This window comes from Eptatretus burgeri, chromosome 5, assembly GCF_056783735.1.
Source record: "Eptatretus burgeri isolate ZD-2024b chromosome 5, Ebu_testis_v1, whole genome shotgun sequence".
NCBI lineage: Eukaryota > Metazoa > Chordata > Myxini > Myxiniformes > Myxinidae > Eptatretus > Eptatretus burgeri.
The window spans coordinates 20,541,882-20,563,058 of NC_140965.1; the positions used below are offsets into that span (position 1 = coordinate 20,541,882).

Sequence of the window (21,177 nt, forward strand, 5' to 3'; positions counted from 1 at the left end):
CAGGGAGCGGATTGGAAAACCTGAGGGAACGAGTGTATACCAAAGGTTCAGTGGTGCATATGCTCACAGGTCATGCCTTCTCTCGAGCAGTGCGTGCCCACATTCTGACCTTGCTGGCCCTCATCTATGTACTGCTAGACAAGTCAGACTGAGAGAGCCAGACTAACAAGGAACATCTGGTCAGTCTGTACCAAGACACAGTGGACCAAGATGAAGATGCAATTGAGATAGATGAAGATGAAAGTCTGCAAGAGTTTCAACAGTTTCTCACTCACCACCTAGATCAAGCTGCCACACAGAGCAGAACGGGGAAGTTATGGGTGCAGTACATCCACCAGGTGTTGCTCATGCTCAACTTCATCAGAGCTGAGAGGACTGGCAACTGGAAGCTTCATCTTCACTGTGTGCAGGAGATGATCCCGCATTTCTATGCAGCAGGTCATCTACCGTATGCCAAGTCTGGCAGACTGTACTTGCAGCAGATGAACTCCATTGCACAAGTCATGCCACCTGAGGAGTACACGTTGTTCTCTGCAAAGGGCTATTTTACCATCCGCCGAGCCAATGAGTTCTGGTCTGGCAACTTCTCCGACCAGACAATCGAGCAGTTCCTGATGAGGATGCTGAAAAACAGTGGAGGGATGACACATGGTAGAGGGATAACAGACAACACTTTAACCAAATGGGTGCATGCACTGCCTCACTGTGTTCCTTTGTGCGATGCTTTGGAGAAGTTCACTAGTGTGCACACTGCTACCTCTGAACAACACAAAGATCTTCGTTCATCCAACAAGTGCTGCAGCCAAGCATCATTCCTTCAGAGCATATCTCACTATTCAGGAATGGATGGGGAGGCCCTTGCAGCCAACAGCATGGGGATGGAAATTGGAGGACATCCTGACTCCAGTTGACACTGACCGTCCCATTGCTCCAGACACTCTGCTCAACATGATCTCTTGTGGCTGCAGAGCAGATGGCTGTGGTGTGTCATGTGGCTGCAGGAAGATGGGGTGCACTGCTCTGCTCTGTGTACAAAGTGCACTGGTCAAACCTGCAACAATGCAGCACCAATACCATCCTTGCTGGATGCTGAGGGAGAAGCTGAAGAATCAACTCCTGTTTCTCCAGAAACTGATTATGAGGATGATGACTGAGGGTGAATATGTGTCATGTTGTAAATATGTTTCACAAGTTTTAACATTTGTAATTGTTTTGTTAATTGTTTTTTGTTAATGTATTTAATACAATACATGAATATTCTTATTTTACTCTATTTTTTAAGGTTTCTGTAGTATAACCACAGATATGGTGAAAATTGTTCATAGCCCAGGAGTAATAGGTTTAGACCTATGTATAACTGCATAAGGATTTCATTAAATCTTCAAAATATTGTTGAAATTGAATTCCCTGCCCCAAAAAACATATATTTAGACTCATTATTTGCATTTTTATGATGTTTTAAGCCTGAAATACGAGAAAATCTCAAGCCGGCGGCCATCTTGGACGCCATCTTGAATTTCTCAAAAACCCCAAGGGAGATTCTTGGGGACTTTTACTATGTTATTCCTGACAGTTTTCTGAACATTTCCTTAAAGCTTCAGCTTGTTATAAATTTTTTCTGGGTCTAAACCTATTACTCCTGGGATATTTTGTTCATTATGAAATGTGCTATATAAGAAATCAAAGTAAATACAGTAAACCCCCCATTTACATATTTGTTACTTACGAAATCTAAAGATTTCGTAAGTATATTGATGACTTCCATCCTCTGCTTGTGTATTTATGTGTTTGTTTGTGTGTGTTTGTTTGTGTGTTTGTTTGTTTGTAGGCACGATAACTCGAGAACGGAAGAAGCTACCAATGTCAAATTACACCATGCGATTCAGGAGGGTGATGGCTAGCGCTGATTAGATTTTGGTCAAAATCGGTCAAAGGTCAAGGTCACAGTGAGGTCAAACATAATTCCGTAAATTCATGTGGAGAAATGGAGTATTATTGCTTCGGTCGACGTTACGAGTTCGTTTTAACTTCGATTTTAATTTTGTCTTCGGTTTTTGCGATCGTTTATGATGCTTAAAACTCGGTCGTCAAAAATCTTGTAAAAATCGGATGTTTTGGAAACGTTTTAAGATTGTATAAAAAACTATTTCACTCGCCGCATCACAGCTCGTCACGTGGTGCAGCGCGCTCGAGCAGAGGTGTCGTTGATCACGTAAAGGTTTTCCATGTGCGCGCTGACGGTGTTTTCGATAAAGATGGTGTTTAAAAGTCATTTTTTATCCCAATAAAGGTTATCGTCGCATGCCTGACTCGCTAAGCCGTCGGATTATGTAAAGATTGTTGGTGGATGGCCGAATATTACGGTTTTGTGACTGATAAAATAATATTAAATAATTTCATGGAGAAATGGAGATTTTTGCTTTGGTCGACGTTACGATTTTTGATGGTTTGATACAGAATCATTGTAGAAACTTCTGGTTTGCGTCGCTACCTTCTCGAGAGACAGCTTTTATTAGACAAGGTCAGAGGTCAAGTTGACGATTTCGTAAGTACCAGTCTATGACTGCTTGTTTGTTTTTTGACATGCTTTCACTCCAACACAGTCAATTCATTGTGACCATTTTTCAAAATACGAGTATATACTTTAGTGCAAAAAATATGAGCCAAGCTGGCTTTTTTCAAATTTGGAGCCATAGACCTATCCGTTGACTTCGTTGACCTATCAATCCATTGGGCCCTGTCCTTCGTTTCGTTGTCTGATCAACAGCAGATAGTTCAGCGGCTAAGGCAGGATTTTCACCAGAATCGTTCAGTTTTTGCAGAAAGCCTGAAACTTTGCACAGGGATACCACTACCCCTGGGGATCTTAAAAAAAAAAAATGGACCCCAAAAATCTGCACCCCCTCGTGGCTACCATCTTGATTATAAATATGTCCGCCAAAATATGGCATTTCTTCTATATTTGTTGTATTATATTGCTCGAAACACAGGATATGATGTGTCTATATAATATTTGTTTATTTCTTATTCTTTGTTTCATGCCTTTGTTGTGAGAAAATTGGCATCTCAAGGCATAAGCACAAATTTAGCATTGAAATAATTGAAAACATTGAGATAACATTACTAGATAAAAGTTCTTTATTTTCAGGTTGCAATGACATGGTGTGAATGATGGAGAAACAGTTCCAGCTCGTTAAACCAAGTGATGTCGCTGAAGTCCAGAGGCCACCAACAGACTGGACCTTGTGCATTCTTTTTTGGGAGACAACATCCGATTTACTTTCACAGCCCTGGCGAGGACGAGGACGAGGACGAGGTCATGTCGAAGGGACTGGAACAGGTTTTCAATCATTTGAAACAAACCTCGTGAAATTCAAAGAACTTGGCATAATTCCCTTGAACGCATGTCCTGATGAAGTGAATGATGGGTCGGGTATTGCAGAAACATTGCAGAAAAACAAAGCACAGTGGCATAAGACTTGTAGAAACTTGTTTAGTGACCTTAAGTTAGAGCGGAAAATAAAACGTGCATCGAGTGCAGAAACGAGTTCAGATGTCAGTAGCCCAAAGAAATTTAGAAGATCTAGTATTCCACATGTTTCTCCAGTTGAGCAGGATGAGCCCATTTGTTTTTTTTTGTGATGAGAAAGCTGGGTATGAAGGACTTCATTCTGTTTCCACTTTTGGAATGGACAGCACAATTCGCATGTATGCTACTAAGCTTAGGGATACAAGAATGTTGGCAAAATTGTTAACTGGTGATATGGTTGCCTTTGAGGGTAGATATTATATCATAAGACTTGTTTAAGCAGATTTTATACCAGATTTGCTGTGTCACGTGATTGGGTTTTCGTATATCATGCCTCGCCCGCTAGGGGTGGCAGGACTGTGCTTCTGGTCGCGCAATAAAGCGGAGTAGATGGTGGCCCGCGTGCATCTTGCGTCCCACCGCACCTAGTACACACTAGTTGGCTGACGAAGATGGGATCATACGGACTTATGCCCGTTTTCGACGGGGACGACTTCGAATCTTTTTTAAGAGCAATTGGATTGCTATTTCCATGCGAACGATGTGGTCGACGAGAGCAAGCAGAAGTCAATCTTGCTCGCTTCGCTTTTGCCGGAGCATTATCGGCTGCTGGGTGACTTAGTGGCACCGAACAAGCCCCGGGATGACGGGCTGGCGTTTCGGGACATCGTGGAGAAAATGAAAGCACACATGGCGGTTGAGCAGACTCGCGGGGATGTTGGAGCCATCACCGGCCACGCGGGGTCGCGAGCGCTCCGGGACGCGCGCACGACCTTCAATGCGGGTCGGACGTCGCCACGCGGCCACGCGTGCGGCGGGGTGACACCGCGGACATGCTTGGGATGTGGAGGTCGACACCTGCGCCGTGCATGCCCGTATAAAGGCAACGTGTGTTTGAAATGTCACAAGGTGGGTCATTTGGCGCGGGTGTGCCGTGGGGCTTCGGCCACCGTTAAAGTCGTGGACGGCGATGTGCGACGCGACACGGGGTGGAAGCAGCGGCCGGTGTTGAGCCTGGGTTCAGTTGGCCCGGCGACGGTGCGCCCGATGATGGTGGAAGTCGAAGTGAACAAAACGCCGATCACGTTCCAGGTCGATACAGGAGCAGCGGTGTCGCTCATCGGCGAACAGACCGCGCGTAGACTCAACGGCTTGAAGCTTATCAGGTCAAACCTCGCGCTGTTCACGTACACCCGCGAGAAGATAACGCCAGTCGGGATGGCAGACGTGTCTGTGCGGTATCAAGGCCAGGTCGCCACGCTTCGGGTGTACGTCGTACGGGGGAGGGGGCCGTCTCTCCTCGGCCGAGATTGGATGACCCGCATCAGGCTAGACTGGGCCGCAGTTCACCTTGTGCAACCCGTGCCGAGCCAGTGGGAGGATCAGTTGGAGGGGATTCTTCAAAGACATCAAGGGTTGTTTAGAGACGACCTTGGGAAACTCAAGGGCATGGAGGCAAAACTCTTCTTGAAGGAGGGGGTGGTTCCTCGGTTTTGTAAACCGCGTCCGGTGCCGTATGCCCTGCGGGACAAGGTCAAGGGTGAACTGGATAGGCTAGAGGCCTGTGGAGTGATCAAACGGGTGTCATGCTCGGATTGGGCCACCCCGGTTGTCACGGTGCTGAAACGGAATGGGGACGTCCAATTGTGCGGGGACTTCAAATCCACAGTTAACCCGGGGCTCAGCGTGGAGCAATATCCATTGCCGTCAATCGATGAAATATATGCGCGATTGGCGGGGAGTCGATACTTCACGAAGCTAGACCTGCGTGATGCATATTTTCACCTGCCGATGGATCCCGGGAGTAGCGAGCTTTTAACAATCAACACGTGTCAAGGACTCTATCGATATACCCGACTCTGTTTTGGGATTGCTTCGGCTCCAGCTTTGCGGCAGAAAGCTATGGATCAGGTTTGCATTGGCCTGCCCGCTCAGACCTACCTGGACGATGTACTCATTGCGGGGAAAACGGCGGACGAGCATCTTGCGAACATTGCCCGAGTGCTGACAAAGCTAGAAGCGTGCGGCCTGCGCTTAAACAGGAACCAGTGCGCGTTCTTCAAGCAGCACTTGGAATACCTCGGGCACATCATCACGCCGGAGGGGCTGTTGAAAGGTCCTCGGAAGGTGGAGGCGATTCAGCGCATGCCACCGCCTCGCGACAAGACGCAGCTGCGCGCGTTCATTGGTATGGCCCAGTATTACCAAAGGTTCGTGCGCGGGCTCAGCTCACAACTTGCGCCGCTGACGCGGTTGCTCAAGAAGGACGAGCGCTGGATTTGGGGGCCTGCACATCAGGCGTCGTTCGACCGCGTCAAGCGGCTGCTCACAGAGGATACGGTCCTCGTGCACTACGAGCCTGCGCGTCCGCTCCTGTTGGCATGCGACAGCTCTGCATATGGCATCGGGGCAGTGCTCTCCCACAGGATGGACGATGGTTCCGAGCGGCCTGTCTGTTTTGCATCCCGGACCCTGTCCACAGCAGAGCGCGGATATGCCCAGATCGAACGGGAGGCTCTCAGCATCGTCTGGGGTGTGCGGAGGTTTCATCAATATCTGCTGGGACGGCATTTCATTTTACAGACGGATCACAAACCACTTCAATTCATCCTGAGACCCGAACGCGGAGTGCCGGTGGTAGCAGCCGCGCGAATACAGCGGTGGTGTCTGTTTCTGGGTGCTTACGATTATGATATTCAGTTCCGAAGCACGCTAACTGCGACAGGCTCTCACGCTTGCCGTGTGCGGAGGGTCCACCTGCGTCTGAGCTGGGCGACCGGGTCGACGTGTTTGCGCTGGACCAGGTCCAAAGCGGGCCGGTCACGGCCAGGCAGGTCGCGGTGGAGTCGGCTCGTGATCCGGTGCTTGCCCGTGTCGTCCAGGCGATTTCTACGGGGAATTGGAGCGATCTGCCTTCGACACCGGCATTTCGACCTTTCACGTCACGCGCAGCGGAGCTGTCGTTGGTCCAACGGTGCATAATGTGGGGAATGAGGACCGTGATTCCACCGAGGTTCAGGCAGCGGTGTTTGGAAGAGCTGCATGTCAGTCACCTGGGCATCGTGAAGACCAAGAGTCTTGCTCGTAGCCTGTTGTGGTGGCCGGGGTTGGACAAAGACATTGAGCTATTGGTTAAGCGTTGCACCACGTGCCAGACAGATGCTGATAACCCGCGTCGAGCTTCGGGTCTCTGGCCTGTGCCAGACCGAGCTTGGCAGAGGGTCCATGTAGATTTTGCGGGGCCGGTTAATGGCAAGATGTTTTTGATTGTGATTGATGCATTCTCGAAATGGCCGGAGGTGGTAGTAATGCAGCATACTTCAGCAAGCATTACGGTAGAGAAGCTGCGGACGATCTTTGCTAATAAAGGGTTGCCGGAGATCCTGGTCTCTGATAATGGTCCGCAGTTCATTCCGGGTGTATTTGATGAGTTTATGCGCCAGAATGGTATTCGACATCTAAGGTCCGCACCTTATCATCCTGAGACGAATGGCCAAGCTGAGTCGTTTGTCAAGATGTTGAAGCGGGCTTTGCGCAGGGGGGGTGTTGCACCTGTGCAGACGGTGGTCGATGTTTTTTTGCTCCATTACAGGAACGCAGTTCATCCTGTCACGGGTGACTCGCCTGCTATTCGTCTCTATGGACGGGCTTTGCGGTCCAGGCTAGATTTGCTGCGACCTGGAGGGTCGGTGAGTGGGGCTATGTCGCGTCCGACGCGGCTGCGCAGCTTCGAGGTGGGGCAGCGGGTGATGGTACGCGATTATTTCCACGGTTCCAAATGGGTGCCGGCGGTGGTCTCTGGGGTGCTGGGGCCGGCGAATTGCATGGTGCGGACTGATGGTGGGGATGTGTGGAAGCGGCACGTGGACCAGATGCATGATCGCTGTTCAGCGTCACCCCCCCCCCACACCTCCCCGAGCCGAACGTTTTGGGGCCCCCACCGGTAGTCTCGCCGGCACCTGACGTTGTATCGCCGGGACTGGCTGGGCCGGCGCCGAGGGGGTCTTCGCCTGATGCCGTCCTACCCGGGGACGTCGAGCAGGCTGGGCAGTCGGGGGTAGCTGGTGTTGCGGAAAGTGCGAGTCCGGCGAGGGTGTCACCTCGACCGAGCCGGGAGGTGTATGAGCCTGGACTGTCTGGTGGCGCTGCCCGTCCGAGGCGGGTCAGGGTGCGGCCGCGGTACTTGGAGGATTATGAGTGTTGATGGGTTTCTGATGGTCATGTTGTGAGTATCCGTTCGTTATGTGACGGGTCATTTTACGGGGGGAGGCGTGTGCTGTGTCACGTGATTGGGTTTTCGTATATCATGCCTCGCCCGCTAGGGGTGGCAGGACTGTGCTTCTGGTCGCGCAATAAAGCGGAGTAGATGGTGGCCCGCGTGCTTCTTGCGTCCCACCGCACCTAGTACACACGAGATATTATATCATAAGACTTGTTTAAGCAGATTTTATACCAGATTTAGGTAGGTGAATAGGGGAGAAACGTCACAGAGTGCCAAGAATGGTGACGATTCATTTTCAACCTGTGAGAGTATAGCACTTGCCGAGTTAATATCAAACATTGAGGAGAAGAGGTTAATGGATGATGACATGGCTGTCCCTGTTTTTCGTCTTGCTGACATAGTATCGGTGTATAGTGAACATTAGCAAGAGCTGAGCTTAAAATCTGTTGGTAAAGTAAATTCCACTCGCCTAAAGGAACGTCTATTGCAGCACTGTCTGTATCTCAAGGCTGTAACTAAAGGCAGGGATGTTCTGTTGACTTACGACACTGCAATTGGTGATGCTATTATGCAAGCATGCTCTGATGAAGACTCAGAAGCATTGAAACTAGCTGGGGCTGCTAAGGTCATTAGAAAACATATTTTCAGGTATGGTAATTAATTTACAGGATCACTTTGTGAACAGTCAGATAATGTCCCAAACACATTGCTTGCCCTTGTCAACATGATCCTCAATGGCCCAAGTATAAAGTCTCAGACAGACAAAGCGAAATCAACAGTTCAGGCCGTACAATGTATTTCACAACTCATGGTTTTCAACAGTATCAGGGGTTCTAATAGACCTAGACAAACCACCACCGTCTGACACAACAGCGAAAGAGAGGTGCCCACCCCTGTGTATCTCGGTCTGAAAATTCATGCAAGGACACGAAAGAGGGGACTTATTGATAGTCTCCACAAACTTGGATTATCAATATCATACGATCGAGTCCTTCGCATATTCTCCACAGTTGCCAGCAGTGTCATTAAGCGTTTTGAAAGAGATGGTGTTGTTTGTCCCCCTCAACTGAAAAGTGGTCTTTTCACAACTGGTCAGGTTGACAACATTGATCACAACCCCAGTTCAGTAATGTCTGTGGACTCATTTCATGGCACAGCCCATTCCTTATGTCAACATTCCACTGAGGACAATAAAGGGATGGAATGTGATCAGATTTTCCTTGATGAAACAAGCACAGATAAACAAATCCCTCCCCTTCCTTTAACGTACACCAACATACTACCTGCTGCACCAATGCCAAAGGAAATTAAAGCACCAGTTATTCAGGGACCTATGAGACCAGAAGCAAAGAAGTTTTCAGAAAATCGAAAGAGTGAGTATAAGTGGCTCGGGAAGGTGATGTCACTGGTGGAGGAAGGAATTCTCGAAGCAGGAGACTTTGTGTCATGGGCTGCATATAATGCGTCTATGCAGGGTGAGACAAAAATTCCCAAGCTCATAGCCCTGATGCCTATGTTTAGGGATCCATCGCATTCCTTTGCCATGATCATGCACTGTATGAAGACAAACAAAGCAGCGAACCAGCTCCTTAATCCAGGACAGATCCCGGTATGCAGCCCATGCGATAAGAAAGCAAATCCAAAGGAAGTTGCCAGAGTTGTATGGCGAGGACAAGTATGTGGTAATGCTTGGCTCTCTTCACATCGAAATAGCTGGCCTGAAAATGATTGGGAATCTCCTTAAGGGGAGTGGCTGGTGTAATGCTATTGCACAAGCAGAGGTTGCTGGTGAAGGAACAGCTGCTAGCTTCATTCCTGCGTCGCATGAGGCTCAGACCAGGAGGACTCATCAAGTCACTGCTGCAGCTCTCTACATTCTTCAAAGACAAGCATTTATGAAGGACAAAGAAAATTCTGATACCAATGATCGTGTTTCTGAAGTGGCTTTTACAGCGTGGTGTGAGGAGATTTGTCTTGGCCATCCCATGTTCAGCTTGGTACTTGACCTTGAGTTAACATTGCTTGCTTTCATTAGAGCACTTCGGACATCTGATTTTGAGTTGTACACAGAATCCTTGGCTAAATTGGCCCCATGGTTCTTTGCAATGGATCATGTACACTATGCTAGATGGGTTCCTGTGCACGTATGCAACATGAACACTCTTCACCAAAGATGTCCAGATGTTTATGAGTAGTTCATGCGTGGTGCCTTTACTTCAAATAAAACAGGACATTCATTCTCTGCCATAGGACTTGACCAAGCCCACGAACATCTGAATGCGCATGTGGAAGGTGATGGGGGTGCCATCGGCCTCACAGAAAACCCTGGTGCCCTACGGAGATGGATGGTGGCTGGCCCTCAGTTGTCAGCCATAATAGCTGAATTTGAAGAACAGTTTGATCCCAATGATAGTAACGATGCTGATGACAAGCATCACGAACAAACCCATAGTTTGCAGAAATCCTTTTTTGAAGATGGTTGTGGTCTTGTCTCTACCTTAGAAGAATTAGGAAATCCATTTCTTGATCATAGTAAGGATTTGCTTACGTTACACACCTAGGAAATCATGCCGATGACTGTTGTTGAAACTATCCAACAGATTCATGCAACAGCAGAAAAACAGTGCAGTACTTTCATTGAGGACAGGCTCTTAATAAATGAAACACCAGTCAGTGAACCAATATCAAGGAACACATTTCCACTATTCAGTCGACCGAATAAGGTGGCCCAATCGAAGGATAAGCAGAAAATCTCTGAACTCAAGAGTGACTGTTCTTTGTTTGCTAGATTGTACATAGGTAGCCAGTCAAGAGAAGGAAATCTGGAGGAATTTTTCAAGCACGAGAATCAGAAATTTCCACCATCATTTTCAACAGAGGGAAACTTAGGCAAGGAAAGAAATCTGATCTCCTCGGATGTCTTGAATCTAGCCGAAAATCAGCCTTCTTGAATACCCCAACTGCTGAAGTAAGAATACTTGATGGTGCTGCAGTGGTGCACTTTCTGCAAGTTGAAGAATCCAAGACCTTTGGGGAATATGCCAGGGAGGTATTTGTACCATATGTAGTTTCAGAGCTAGAAAGGTCTCTTCGAGTCGATATTGTTTGGGATGTTTATCGGAGAAACACTTTGAAGCTTACAGAAAGAGAAAATAGAGGGACAGGGGCTCGTAGACGTGCGTCTCCAAATGTGAAGCTGCCAGGCAATTGGAAAAACTTCCTTCGCAATGATGACAAGAAGGATGAACTCTTCCAGTTCCTAGGTGCTGAGAGTGTCAAAGGACACTGGCGACAGGGTTATCATATCCACTGTTCATGAGTCAGTTGTCAGCTCTAATATGAACCACAACTTGGATGGACTACAGCCTTGCTCACATGAGGAGGCTGACACCAGGATTCTACTCGCTCCATGTGAAAGATGCCCTGAATTCTGGTTTTAAAGATGTGATGATCAGGACTGTTGACACGGACGTTGTTGTTTTGGCTGTGGCTCATTTTCAGAACTTGGAAAACCTTGAACAACTATGGATAGCGTTTAGAACAGGAAAGGAATTCCGATACATCCCCGTGCATGAGATAGCAACAGTAATTGGCCCTGAAATGGCAAAAGTTTTGCCCTTTTTTCATGCTTTCTCAGGATGTGACACTACATCCTCCTTTGCAAATAATGGCAAGAAGTCTGCCTGGAATACCTGGCGTGTGTGGCCAGAGATCACCGAGTGTTTTGCATTCTTGTCATCACCAGTGTCACCAATTCTACCAGAGAATATCATGGAAAAACTTGAACACTTTGTTGTGCTCCTGTACTGTTGTACCAGTGATGATGTTCATGTGAACACTGCAAGAATGACACTGTTTTCCAGAATGTCAAGGACCCTTGATAACATTCCGCCGACAAAGGCAGCCCTCAAAGAGCACACAAGGAGATCAGTATATCAAGCCGGACATATCTGGGGACAATGCCTTGAACAGCTGCCAACAGTTCCCAGTTCGTCTGACTGGGGCTGGGAGACCGATCAGGACAATTTCAGGCCTAAGTGGACAGTTCTACCTATTGCTGAGAAAGCTTGTCTAGAGCTTATTGCATGCAAGTGTACCAAGGTCTGCAGAGGGAACTGCAAATGTTATAGAACAAATTCCACAATAAAGCCAGTTTGCACTGCCCTGTGCATATGTGGTGGCACTTGTTATGAAGTACAACTGTCTTCACAGGAAAATTAAGGTAACTGTGTCGTCAGTGACAATGAGAAACCACAAAAACCTATATAGGTGGCATGGTTGTGATTTTTCTGCCACGAGGGGGCACCTATAGGGGTTCATTTAATTAATCTCTGGCATCCTTGACCAGGTGTTGAGGTTTGTTCTTAAAATGATCTATGTATGGTTTGAAATGATTGATACATTCAGGAGTTGTTTGCATTAAACTGAAATATGGAATATTGACCTTTTTCACTTTCATATCCATATTGGAATCAAGTATGACAATCAGATATGCCTCTTACAGAATGGTATTTGATGCATCTGATGCCCTTGAAAAAGATGCCATCTGGTTGATTGACACTGAAAACATTGGAATTGCTGTTTGAATTATGTTTCTATCATGATTAACAACAGAGATATTAAATATTTTCCGATTTGGTGGGCACCATCTTGAATTTCAAAATGGCCGACATCAGGTTTGCATGGAAATGACTTAAATGAGTTCCTTGATCCTGAAAATGTAGGGTTAGACCTTAAAATAACTTTCGTATCTGGCTTAATTTTGAAGTTATAACAAAAAGTCAAATTAAAATGGCAGCCATATTTAAAGTCAAGATGGCGGCCACTAGGGGGCACAGATTTTTGGGGTCCCTTTTTTTTTTAAGATCACTAGGGGTAGTAGTATCCCTGTGCAAAGTTTCATGCTTTCTGCAAAAACTGAAAGAATCTGGTGAGTAGCCGCTGTACTAAGAGCGTTGGTGCTGCTTAAGCAGTCTCCTTGGCTATTGGGTACAATCCTGGACGGGTCGCCACTCCGACACATTATACCAACATGCTGGCACTCATTTTGCCGACCTCGGAAGGATGACAGGCCGAGTTACCCCACCTGGTATTCATTCAACAGCTGAGCAGGATTTGAACTCAGGACAGCCACAGATGCACAGTCCATCTTCCAGTTTAAATACATTACTCACATTACAGTGGCGAAAAAGCACTCCGCATGGCTTACAGCAATTTTTATGAAAAAATTCGTGTTGTAAGAAGTTTTGTTCTCAAAAAGAGGAAAATTAGGAAATTTCCATGTTTTTGCATTTCATCTTTAAAGGCCAATATCTCAGGCAAGACAAAATAGATCAAAATTTTACACAAAACAAGGAAGATAAGACTGTTTTGAGTTGCGTCACAAAAAAAGAATTCAAAAAAGATTTTACTGCAAGAAGTACTGTATACTTTTAAAGATCTGCAATGCATTTTTATGGTGTTGCCATGTTTTTTGGCTGTTTCGTGCATATATAGTGCCTAAATTGCTCTAATTTATGACAGTGAGTGTAGGTCATGTTTTTTGTGTTTCAATTTAGAAATGCCTCCAAAGAAAGAGAAGTTCCATGCTGATGGGATATTAAAAAAAAAAAAAATCGAACTGCTTGTCTTCGTCAAAGGGACAAGACATATTCTGAAATCCACAAGCTCCTGAAGGAGGAGAAAATCCCTATTTCTCTGCCTACCATAGAGAGAATAGATCTACAGTTCCAGGAAACTGGTTTTACCACAAGGAAGAAGGGATCTGGCAGGACTAGAGCCACTACAAGTAAAGCTGACTGGTGACTGAAATTCTTAGTTCTCCAGGAAAGAAAGAAAAGTCTGGTGGAAACTGTCAGAGGAATTCAGAACTGCTGAAAACAAAACTATTTCCAGCCAGACCACCACAAGAAGGTTGACTGATGCTGGTTTTGCCTCAAGAAGATGTGCTAAGAAGCCTCTATTATCCAAGAAAAACATTCAGGACAGATTGCACTTTTTGGCCGAATATGTGAACTGTGATTCAAACTGGTTTCAAAGAGTTCTGTGGAGTGATTAATTAAGATCTGAGTTTTGCAGTGATGTCCCAGAACGTTGCCTTTGCAGATCTGGTGAGAGATGCAACCCTGAATGCATTTCAACAACTGCGAAGCATGGAGGAGGTGGAATCATGGTCTGGGGTGCATTTTCATCTGCTGGTGTTGGTGAGCTGATAAGGTGTGAACAGTCAATTACTTCAAAGGAATACCAGAAAATATGAGAAAAAGGATTACTTCCCAGCCTCCAAAAGTTATTTCCTGGAGAGAAAAGTGAAGAAGTCATTTTTCAACAAGATAATGCCTCTGGCCAAACAGAAAAAGCCACCAAAAAGTGGTTGGAGAAAAAGTCCCTGAAACTTATGTTCAGGCATGGTCAGAGTTCCGATTTAAACCCCATGGAGAATATTTAGGCCTATATTCAGCACAAGCTTATTTGAAGGAAATTTGCAAATTCTGATCAACTTTGAGAATCTGTCAAACATGAATGGGACAACACTGACATTTCCCAGTGCAAGAAGCTTTCTTAAAATTTGACCAAAAGACTGGATTATTTAAAGAAAGCTAAGGGACAAGCTATTCCATACCGATTTGTCCAGTTATTTCTGCATGTTCTGGTGATTCTTTAATGTATGGTAAAATAGTTATGACAAAAAAGTTGAAAAACTGATGGCTTTAAAAATTTTTTTTGCCCTGGAGTGCACTGTGGACATTCACTTATACATGCTTGCACACGTTTGGCGATCACGTGATGTCATGACGAACACACGCATCACTTCATTTCTCCTTCCCATCAACCCGCCACCAGCACCGCAATCAGTCTATCACTTGCCATTGTGTAAAAACCACGTGGTCCTCTCATCCATACCCACTTATTAATAATCGCCCTTAAATTTTAAACCAGGAGCACGAAGAGGAAAGCCAGTGAAAGTGGCTCAAAAAGTTATGTAAAGCAGCAGAAAATATCGTTATCCCTCAGCCAAAAAAGTGAAGATTCGAGATAAGCTGGATAAGGGAGAAGGTCCATCTTCTGTGGCAAGAGGATGAGTCCTTAATGAGTCGACCGTGCAGACAATGAGGAGAAATGAGACAAAGTTAGAGCAAGTAGTTTCTCAGGTCAGGTGTGAGAGTATGCGCCAGAGTAGCGCGCCATTGCGTCCACTTTCCACCGGTACTCCAGGGGCCTCTGTATGGTCATCCTCCAGGCAGATGCCTGGCCCATCCCCATCTCTTTAAGATGCCGATCAACTTGCTGCAACCACGAGGCACGTGGTTGGCCTCCTCCAACCACGAGGCTACCTCGTTGAAAGAATCTGTGAGCAGGATGAGCGTCAGGAAAACAAGCCACATGCCCATACTACTGCAGCTGATGTTTGCAAACTACACAGGTAACAAATCTCATCTGAGTCTCTCAGTAAATGCCTGTTGGATGTAAAGTCTGATCAGTGATACCCAAGGATTCTCCAAAGAGACCTGGTACCAAAGGAGTTAAGTCTCTGTCTCAGCTCCTTGGTCAGAGTCCAAGTCTCACATCTGAAGATAAAGAATGGAAGCACCAAGGACTCAAAGACTCAGACTTTTATCCTCCTGCATAGGTACGGACAGTGCCACACCCCGTAATCCAGTGAATCCATAACTCCCTAGGACCGACCCAGATGTCCATCGACCTCTCGCTCACAACATGCGGAGACATGAACGTCACTACCAAGGTAAGTGAATCTCTTTGTGACCTAAACATCCTCGCCACAAACAAGAACAGACAAAATAGCAACATCCAAAATGTAATTGAAAGCCTGGATCTTAGTTTTCATGTCGGAAACCCATCATCCCAGTGACTCAGACACCTCATTAAGTGCCTGGAGGGCCCCTGGATATCCCATAAGGATATCCAACGTCTCGGCAAAGATGACTGCATCATCTGTGAAATCAAAGTCAGAGATCCTGACATTACCAAACAATGTACCGCAGCTTGATCTCTCAGGCATCCTCCCCAGAATCCAGTCCACACAAGCGCTGAAAAGTGTGGGGGCCAGTACACATTCCTGACAAACTCCAGCAACAACCAAAAATAAGTTAGAAATGGAACCATCACACCTCACAGCATTCTCAGCACCAGAGAATAGTTCAGAAATCAGATTGATCAGTTTTAGTGGCACCCCACAAGAACCATGAATCCTCCAGAGGGCATCCTGGTACACTGAATCGAACGCTTTGTGGAGTTCAACGTATGCTGTGAGTAGCCCCTGTTGAAACTCTCACCTCCGTTCAGTGAGGACCCGAAGAGCAAAGGATAAGTTCAATTGATGGACCTATTTTGTGTAAAGCCCGACTGCTCCAGGCACTGGTGCGAAAGCAGATGGTGTCGAACTCCATGAAGGATTATCCGAGGAAAGACCTTGCCCGGCACTGAGAGCAGTCACCCCTAGGAGGTTGTTACCGTCCTGGTGATCGCCCTTCCCTTTCCAGAGAGGGTCAACAAGGCCCCTCTTCCAGTTAATTGGGATGATGGCTGTGCCCCAAACAGAGCACAGAACTGCATGTAACAACACCAGTACAGCATTTCCACCAACCTTGAGAAGTTCAGCATGGATTCAACTGATTCCGGGAGCTTTAACCCCTTTCAACTGGTTCACCACAACGTGTTTCCGCAAAGGAAGGCAGTTCATAGTTGATTGGAGGGTCAGCAAGAGTGATAGTCACACCCCTGACATCGACCTCAACAGCTCCCTCACATCCTGCTTCTCCCTCACATCCTGCTTCTCCCTCACATCCTCCTTCTCCCTCACATCCTCCTTCTCCCTCACATCCTCCTTCTCCCTCACATCCTCCTTCTCCCTCACATCCTCCTTCTCCCTCACATCCTCCTTCTCCCTCACATCCCCCTCCTCCCTCACATCCTCCTTCTCCCTCACATCCTCCTTCTCCCTCACATCCCCCTCCTCCCTGACATCCCACTCAACAGCTGGTGGGTCAGCCTGGTACAGCTGCTCAGAGTAAACGGCCCAGCGGGTCTTCACTTCAGACCCCTCTGTCAAGAGCTCACCACCCTCCGCTCTAACTGCAGTACACTGGGGGAAAGGCTTGGAGGAACGCAATGCACAAATTTCTCTGTAAGCAGGATGACAATCACTTGACTACAGGTGATGCTCTACCCTTTCACAGATACCTCACACATAGTCCTCCTAGTCCGCCCTCAGCGAACATGCAATTTTATGTCTCAGCTCCCTGAACAGTTCAGCTCTGCCATCAAGCCTGGCCCTGCAGCTCTGGTCAATGGTATCCCTGTAGATTGTGAGGGAAGTATCCATTGGGAGACAACGTTATTCTTCACCTGGCAGTGGGTTCGAAGACATCCACCAGCAACATCAAGGATGGTAGTCTTGAAGGCACTCAACCACTCTTCAGGATTCCCTGAAACACCCAAATCCCACCACCCCCCCCCCCAAATCCCCACTCAGCCTCTTTGCAAACTCCACAGCTGCACTCTCATCCTTTGGCTTGCCAACATCCAGCCTAGGCTGGGATGGTAGCATTCTCCTGGATTTGAGCTGAAACTTCAGAGTTGCTATAACAAGCCTGTGGTCAGTATTGAGGAAGTGAGCACTCCGGTAGACTAGACCGTACAGTTCTGAATTATCCTCTAGAAACCATCAACGAGCACATGGTCAATCTCCTTTGCCACACCACCAGTATTGGAATTCCAAGTCCATCAATGAGCCTGTGGGCATTGAAACCATGAACCAGCCACCCTCAGTCCACAACTTGTTGCAAATTCAAGAAACTTGGTGCTTTTCCGGTTCACAATTCCAGACGCATGGGGACCAACATGTCTCATAAGAATCCCTATCATTTTAGCAAATGTTGCTACCACACTCTATAATGCTGAATTACTTAGAGGGAAAATTATGAAGTGCTGTGTTGCGACGTATTGCATAACCCACAACAAATATTTTCACCGATACTGTATCTAGTTTTAATTAATGACAGTTTGGTGTGGAAAGGATGTTGATAGATGAAGGAGGGAGGTTATCTTGTGAGGCTGAAAGCCTTACCCCTTATTTCCCATATGCCTTTAATGTCTTTCTACACGATGTTTTCCAGGAACCTAATCACCTTGTAAATAGAGGGTTCTGTGTAATGTGTGTGTGTGTGTGTGTGAGAGTGAGAGTGAGAGTGTGACAGGATGGGATAAAATAAAATATATAAATAAAAGCTGTTAGATCGATGTGGAAACATTTCCATACGAGTATTTCTTTGTGGGTGCCGTTGTACGACGTGCAGCCTGGAATCCTGCGCCAGGTACATGTGAACTGTCAATGCCAAAGGCTTCACGTAATCTTGCATTCTTGCGCTCATTTGCTGCTGCCAGTTGATGAGTTTCAGTGGCACTGCAACAAAGTAAAAAAAATATTCACTCAGAGTTTGGAAATGATGAAAACCCTTCACAAAAAGGATCCTTAAAGAAACAACCACTGTGAACTTTTAATCGACATTCATGATCAGTGAAGAAAGCTTACGTAGATTTTCCATGCTCATCAACACCACATTCACCATCTGCTTCATCATCACCCTTCTCCATAAGCATGAGCCGGAAAGTTCCCACTTTGGCCTCAATCTCTTCCTCCGGGTAGCTGGAATGGGAAAGAAAAAAAAAATGGCAAATTTAAGTACAAGCTGAAACATGATATGCAACATTGACATTTCCATCTTTTCTGATTTGAGCTGTTTTATTATCAGTCATTTATTACAATATATTTATAAAAACGAAGCCACTAATAAAGCTCAGTTAAGTTGCAGTTTGTGAAAAACTCCAAACGGCCCATTTACCTGATGCACTGTCAGCTACTACACTGCTAATCCCAGCAATCAGGCGAAATAGTGGGGCAGATAACAGCAATTTTTGAGAGGAATCGTGCAAATGATGATACAAGCATCAAATTTGGCACATTTGTTCTCCAGGGGATTCTAATCAAATCTGCCTGATTGGCCATTTGAAAATCCAAGAAGGCGGCCATTTTTCAAGATGGCCGCCAAGTTAGCCTCCGAAGTTGACTTTTTGCTTAGAAGTATTTGTAGTTGTCCGATTGGCATGATCAAAGTGTGGACCCCTATGTTTTCAAGCCTGCTGGAGTGGATTTTCCTGTTTTTAAAGCCCCCAGACACACACTTTTTCGGATTTTGCACCACTTTAATGATCGTCATATGAAGCTTAGGCCTTTCTTCAACTGGGCCCTGGCTAGTAAATGTTCAAAGTTATGCATACCATGCGAATATTCCTCCAGCTGCTACTGTCCACATATGCAGCTGCAGAGTGCTGTGCAGGGGAGCCCTGACTGGAAGCACTTACATCTCCAGTTGCCACCTTTCTTACAGGAACACTTGGTCAGTTCCTGACAGCTGGCTGCAATAGGGGGAAGTGTTGTCCAACATATCTGCCACGTCTCTCCTTTCTGTGTCCATCCCCATTCAGCGGGACTGCTCGTGTCTGGACTGAAGATGGTTGCCTGGCCCCAGATGATCCCAGCCTGATAGGCCACACGCTTTGCATGTTCTCTGAGGGCTGCCTGTGTTGGTGGAATTGAGTTGTACGGCCTCTGCTTGCGGGCAAAGAGATCCAGTCTTGCTCCGTCCACACCAGTGGCTGTGCTTGATCTGTCATACATGAGGAAAACGAATCTCTCCAGCCTCGGCAGGTCAAGATCATGAATCAATGTTGGATGCTGGCTGAGATTGGTGAATGTTTCAGAAACATCATCAAAGATGTTCCAAGTCTGCCATGCAGTTTTCTTCCCTTTACCGCGGAAGGCAGACACGACGTCACATCCGTTCCTTCCTTGTACTTGGCAAAGCAGTTGTACTGCAGGAGCTGTGATATAGAAAGGTCAGATTTCGATGCTCCATGCTGGAGTTGGGACTTGATGTCTGCGCCATGTTCGACCATGCATACAAATTGCAGAAGTGATGGTGGTACAGCCTATTCTAGGCCTGTGTCGTGAAACGTGCTGATGAAATGCGACTTTTGATGGAGCATGTCTCGTTTTATTATCCCAGCAGCTTTCGCTAGATGGATTGCTTCACCGTACTTGGATGCTTGTGTGAGGATTGAGCCTACATCATTCTCAAAAGCCAGCAGAACATCTCGTTCCTGGCGATGAGCTTTCAGCTTGGGGATGTGAAAAAGCAGCTGGTCCTTAAGTCGAGTAGGATGAACATCAGACGATTCAACATCAAGCTGCTCCAGCCTCTGCTTGTAAAGCATGGTCATATCAGCAAGCCTGAAAATGGGTGGATCTGTACTATCACTGGCAGTTTTCATCTCACTAATGTAGGTGACCAGTTCGGAGAAAGCAATTGGATATGCAGTGCCACCAAGCAGGCAGGGTGATATTTCAGTTCTTGTGCTATGACATCTCCTACACTCAGTTTGGCAAGGAGTTTCCTATCACTGAGTGTTTTTGCACATTTGTTTATTCCCTTATTCAATTTCATTGTCATTGCTTCTTTAAGCTCACCCCCTTGGGTTTCGCAAAGAAAACATTCTTGTGTTTTAGCTTCTTGGACCTTTCGTGGGATCTTACTTCTACTGCCACTCATCATTTGCACCTGCAGGGATTGATCTTTTTTCAGCTCTGTGTAACTTTGTGTTGTTAAATAGAAGCCTGCAACTCTCATCATATCGTGCCTTGTTTTGTCTCAAGGTTTCCTCTATCCCACCACCTTTGTCAAGTCTTGCAGGGTCTAGCTTGATTGGTAGTGCATTGAGTGAGTGAAACAGAGGAATATTCCTTGCCAAGTTCATACACCCATCATCTTCTCTTTTGCAAGATTGGCCTGGGGGGACTTTAGATCTTCTTTCTTAACCTCCTGACATAGGCAACACTTGGTCCAGAGTGTTCCATGATTTACCAGTAGAACTCGCGTCCATGGCCAGTATGACGTTCAGGGTCGAGGGTTTATCCTTTTTCCACCCTGTACATGTATAATGGACACTTTCCTGTATGGGATACAACTAGGTTTTTGCATCTGCCCTACACCTAGTCTGATCGTTCATCCAGTGTCATAAGTCCCGTGCGATCTGTACACCATCCAGATAACTAAAACCCCGTTATCCTTGGCTCGGCTCTCCCGCGCTGGCACGTCCTGTCAATTCAGGTGAGGCTGCCTAACTGATCCGGGGTTGATTAGGCAACATTTGGGACAGTAGTAAGTTGTTGCAGTATAATGCCAACATACAATTCCTACTTTGCTGACACTGAACCCCATGCTGAGTTTCACAGCAGTGATGTCACCAATGTGCCTTGGTAGTGCCCGACAATAAATCCTTCAAGAAATTCTTACTTGGCGATGAACTGGAAATGTTGATTAATGTACTGGTAAGTGGCCTGGATTCA

At 46.5% G+C, this 21,177-nt stretch overlaps 1 protein-coding gene across 7 annotated transcripts in view; it reads right to left on the reverse strand.

Annotated features, from left to right (window-relative positions):
• The window catches only part of LOC147025992 (uncharacterized), a 101,196-nt gene that overhangs the window by 66,051 nt on the left and 13,968 nt on the right, over nucleotides 1-21,177 (reverse strand). For all 7 annotated transcript variants that reach the window (XM_085880966.1, XM_085880962.1, XM_085880967.1 and 4 more), the window contains 2 exons: nucleotides 18,304-18,417; nucleotides 18,031-18,174 (listed from right to left, as the gene is read on the reverse strand). In XM_085880966.1, the coding sequence (XP_085737092.1) occupies nucleotides 18,031-18,174; nucleotides 18,304-18,417 (258 nt within the window). The remainder of the gene's footprint in view (nucleotides 1-18,030; nucleotides 18,175-18,303; nucleotides 18,418-21,177) is intronic.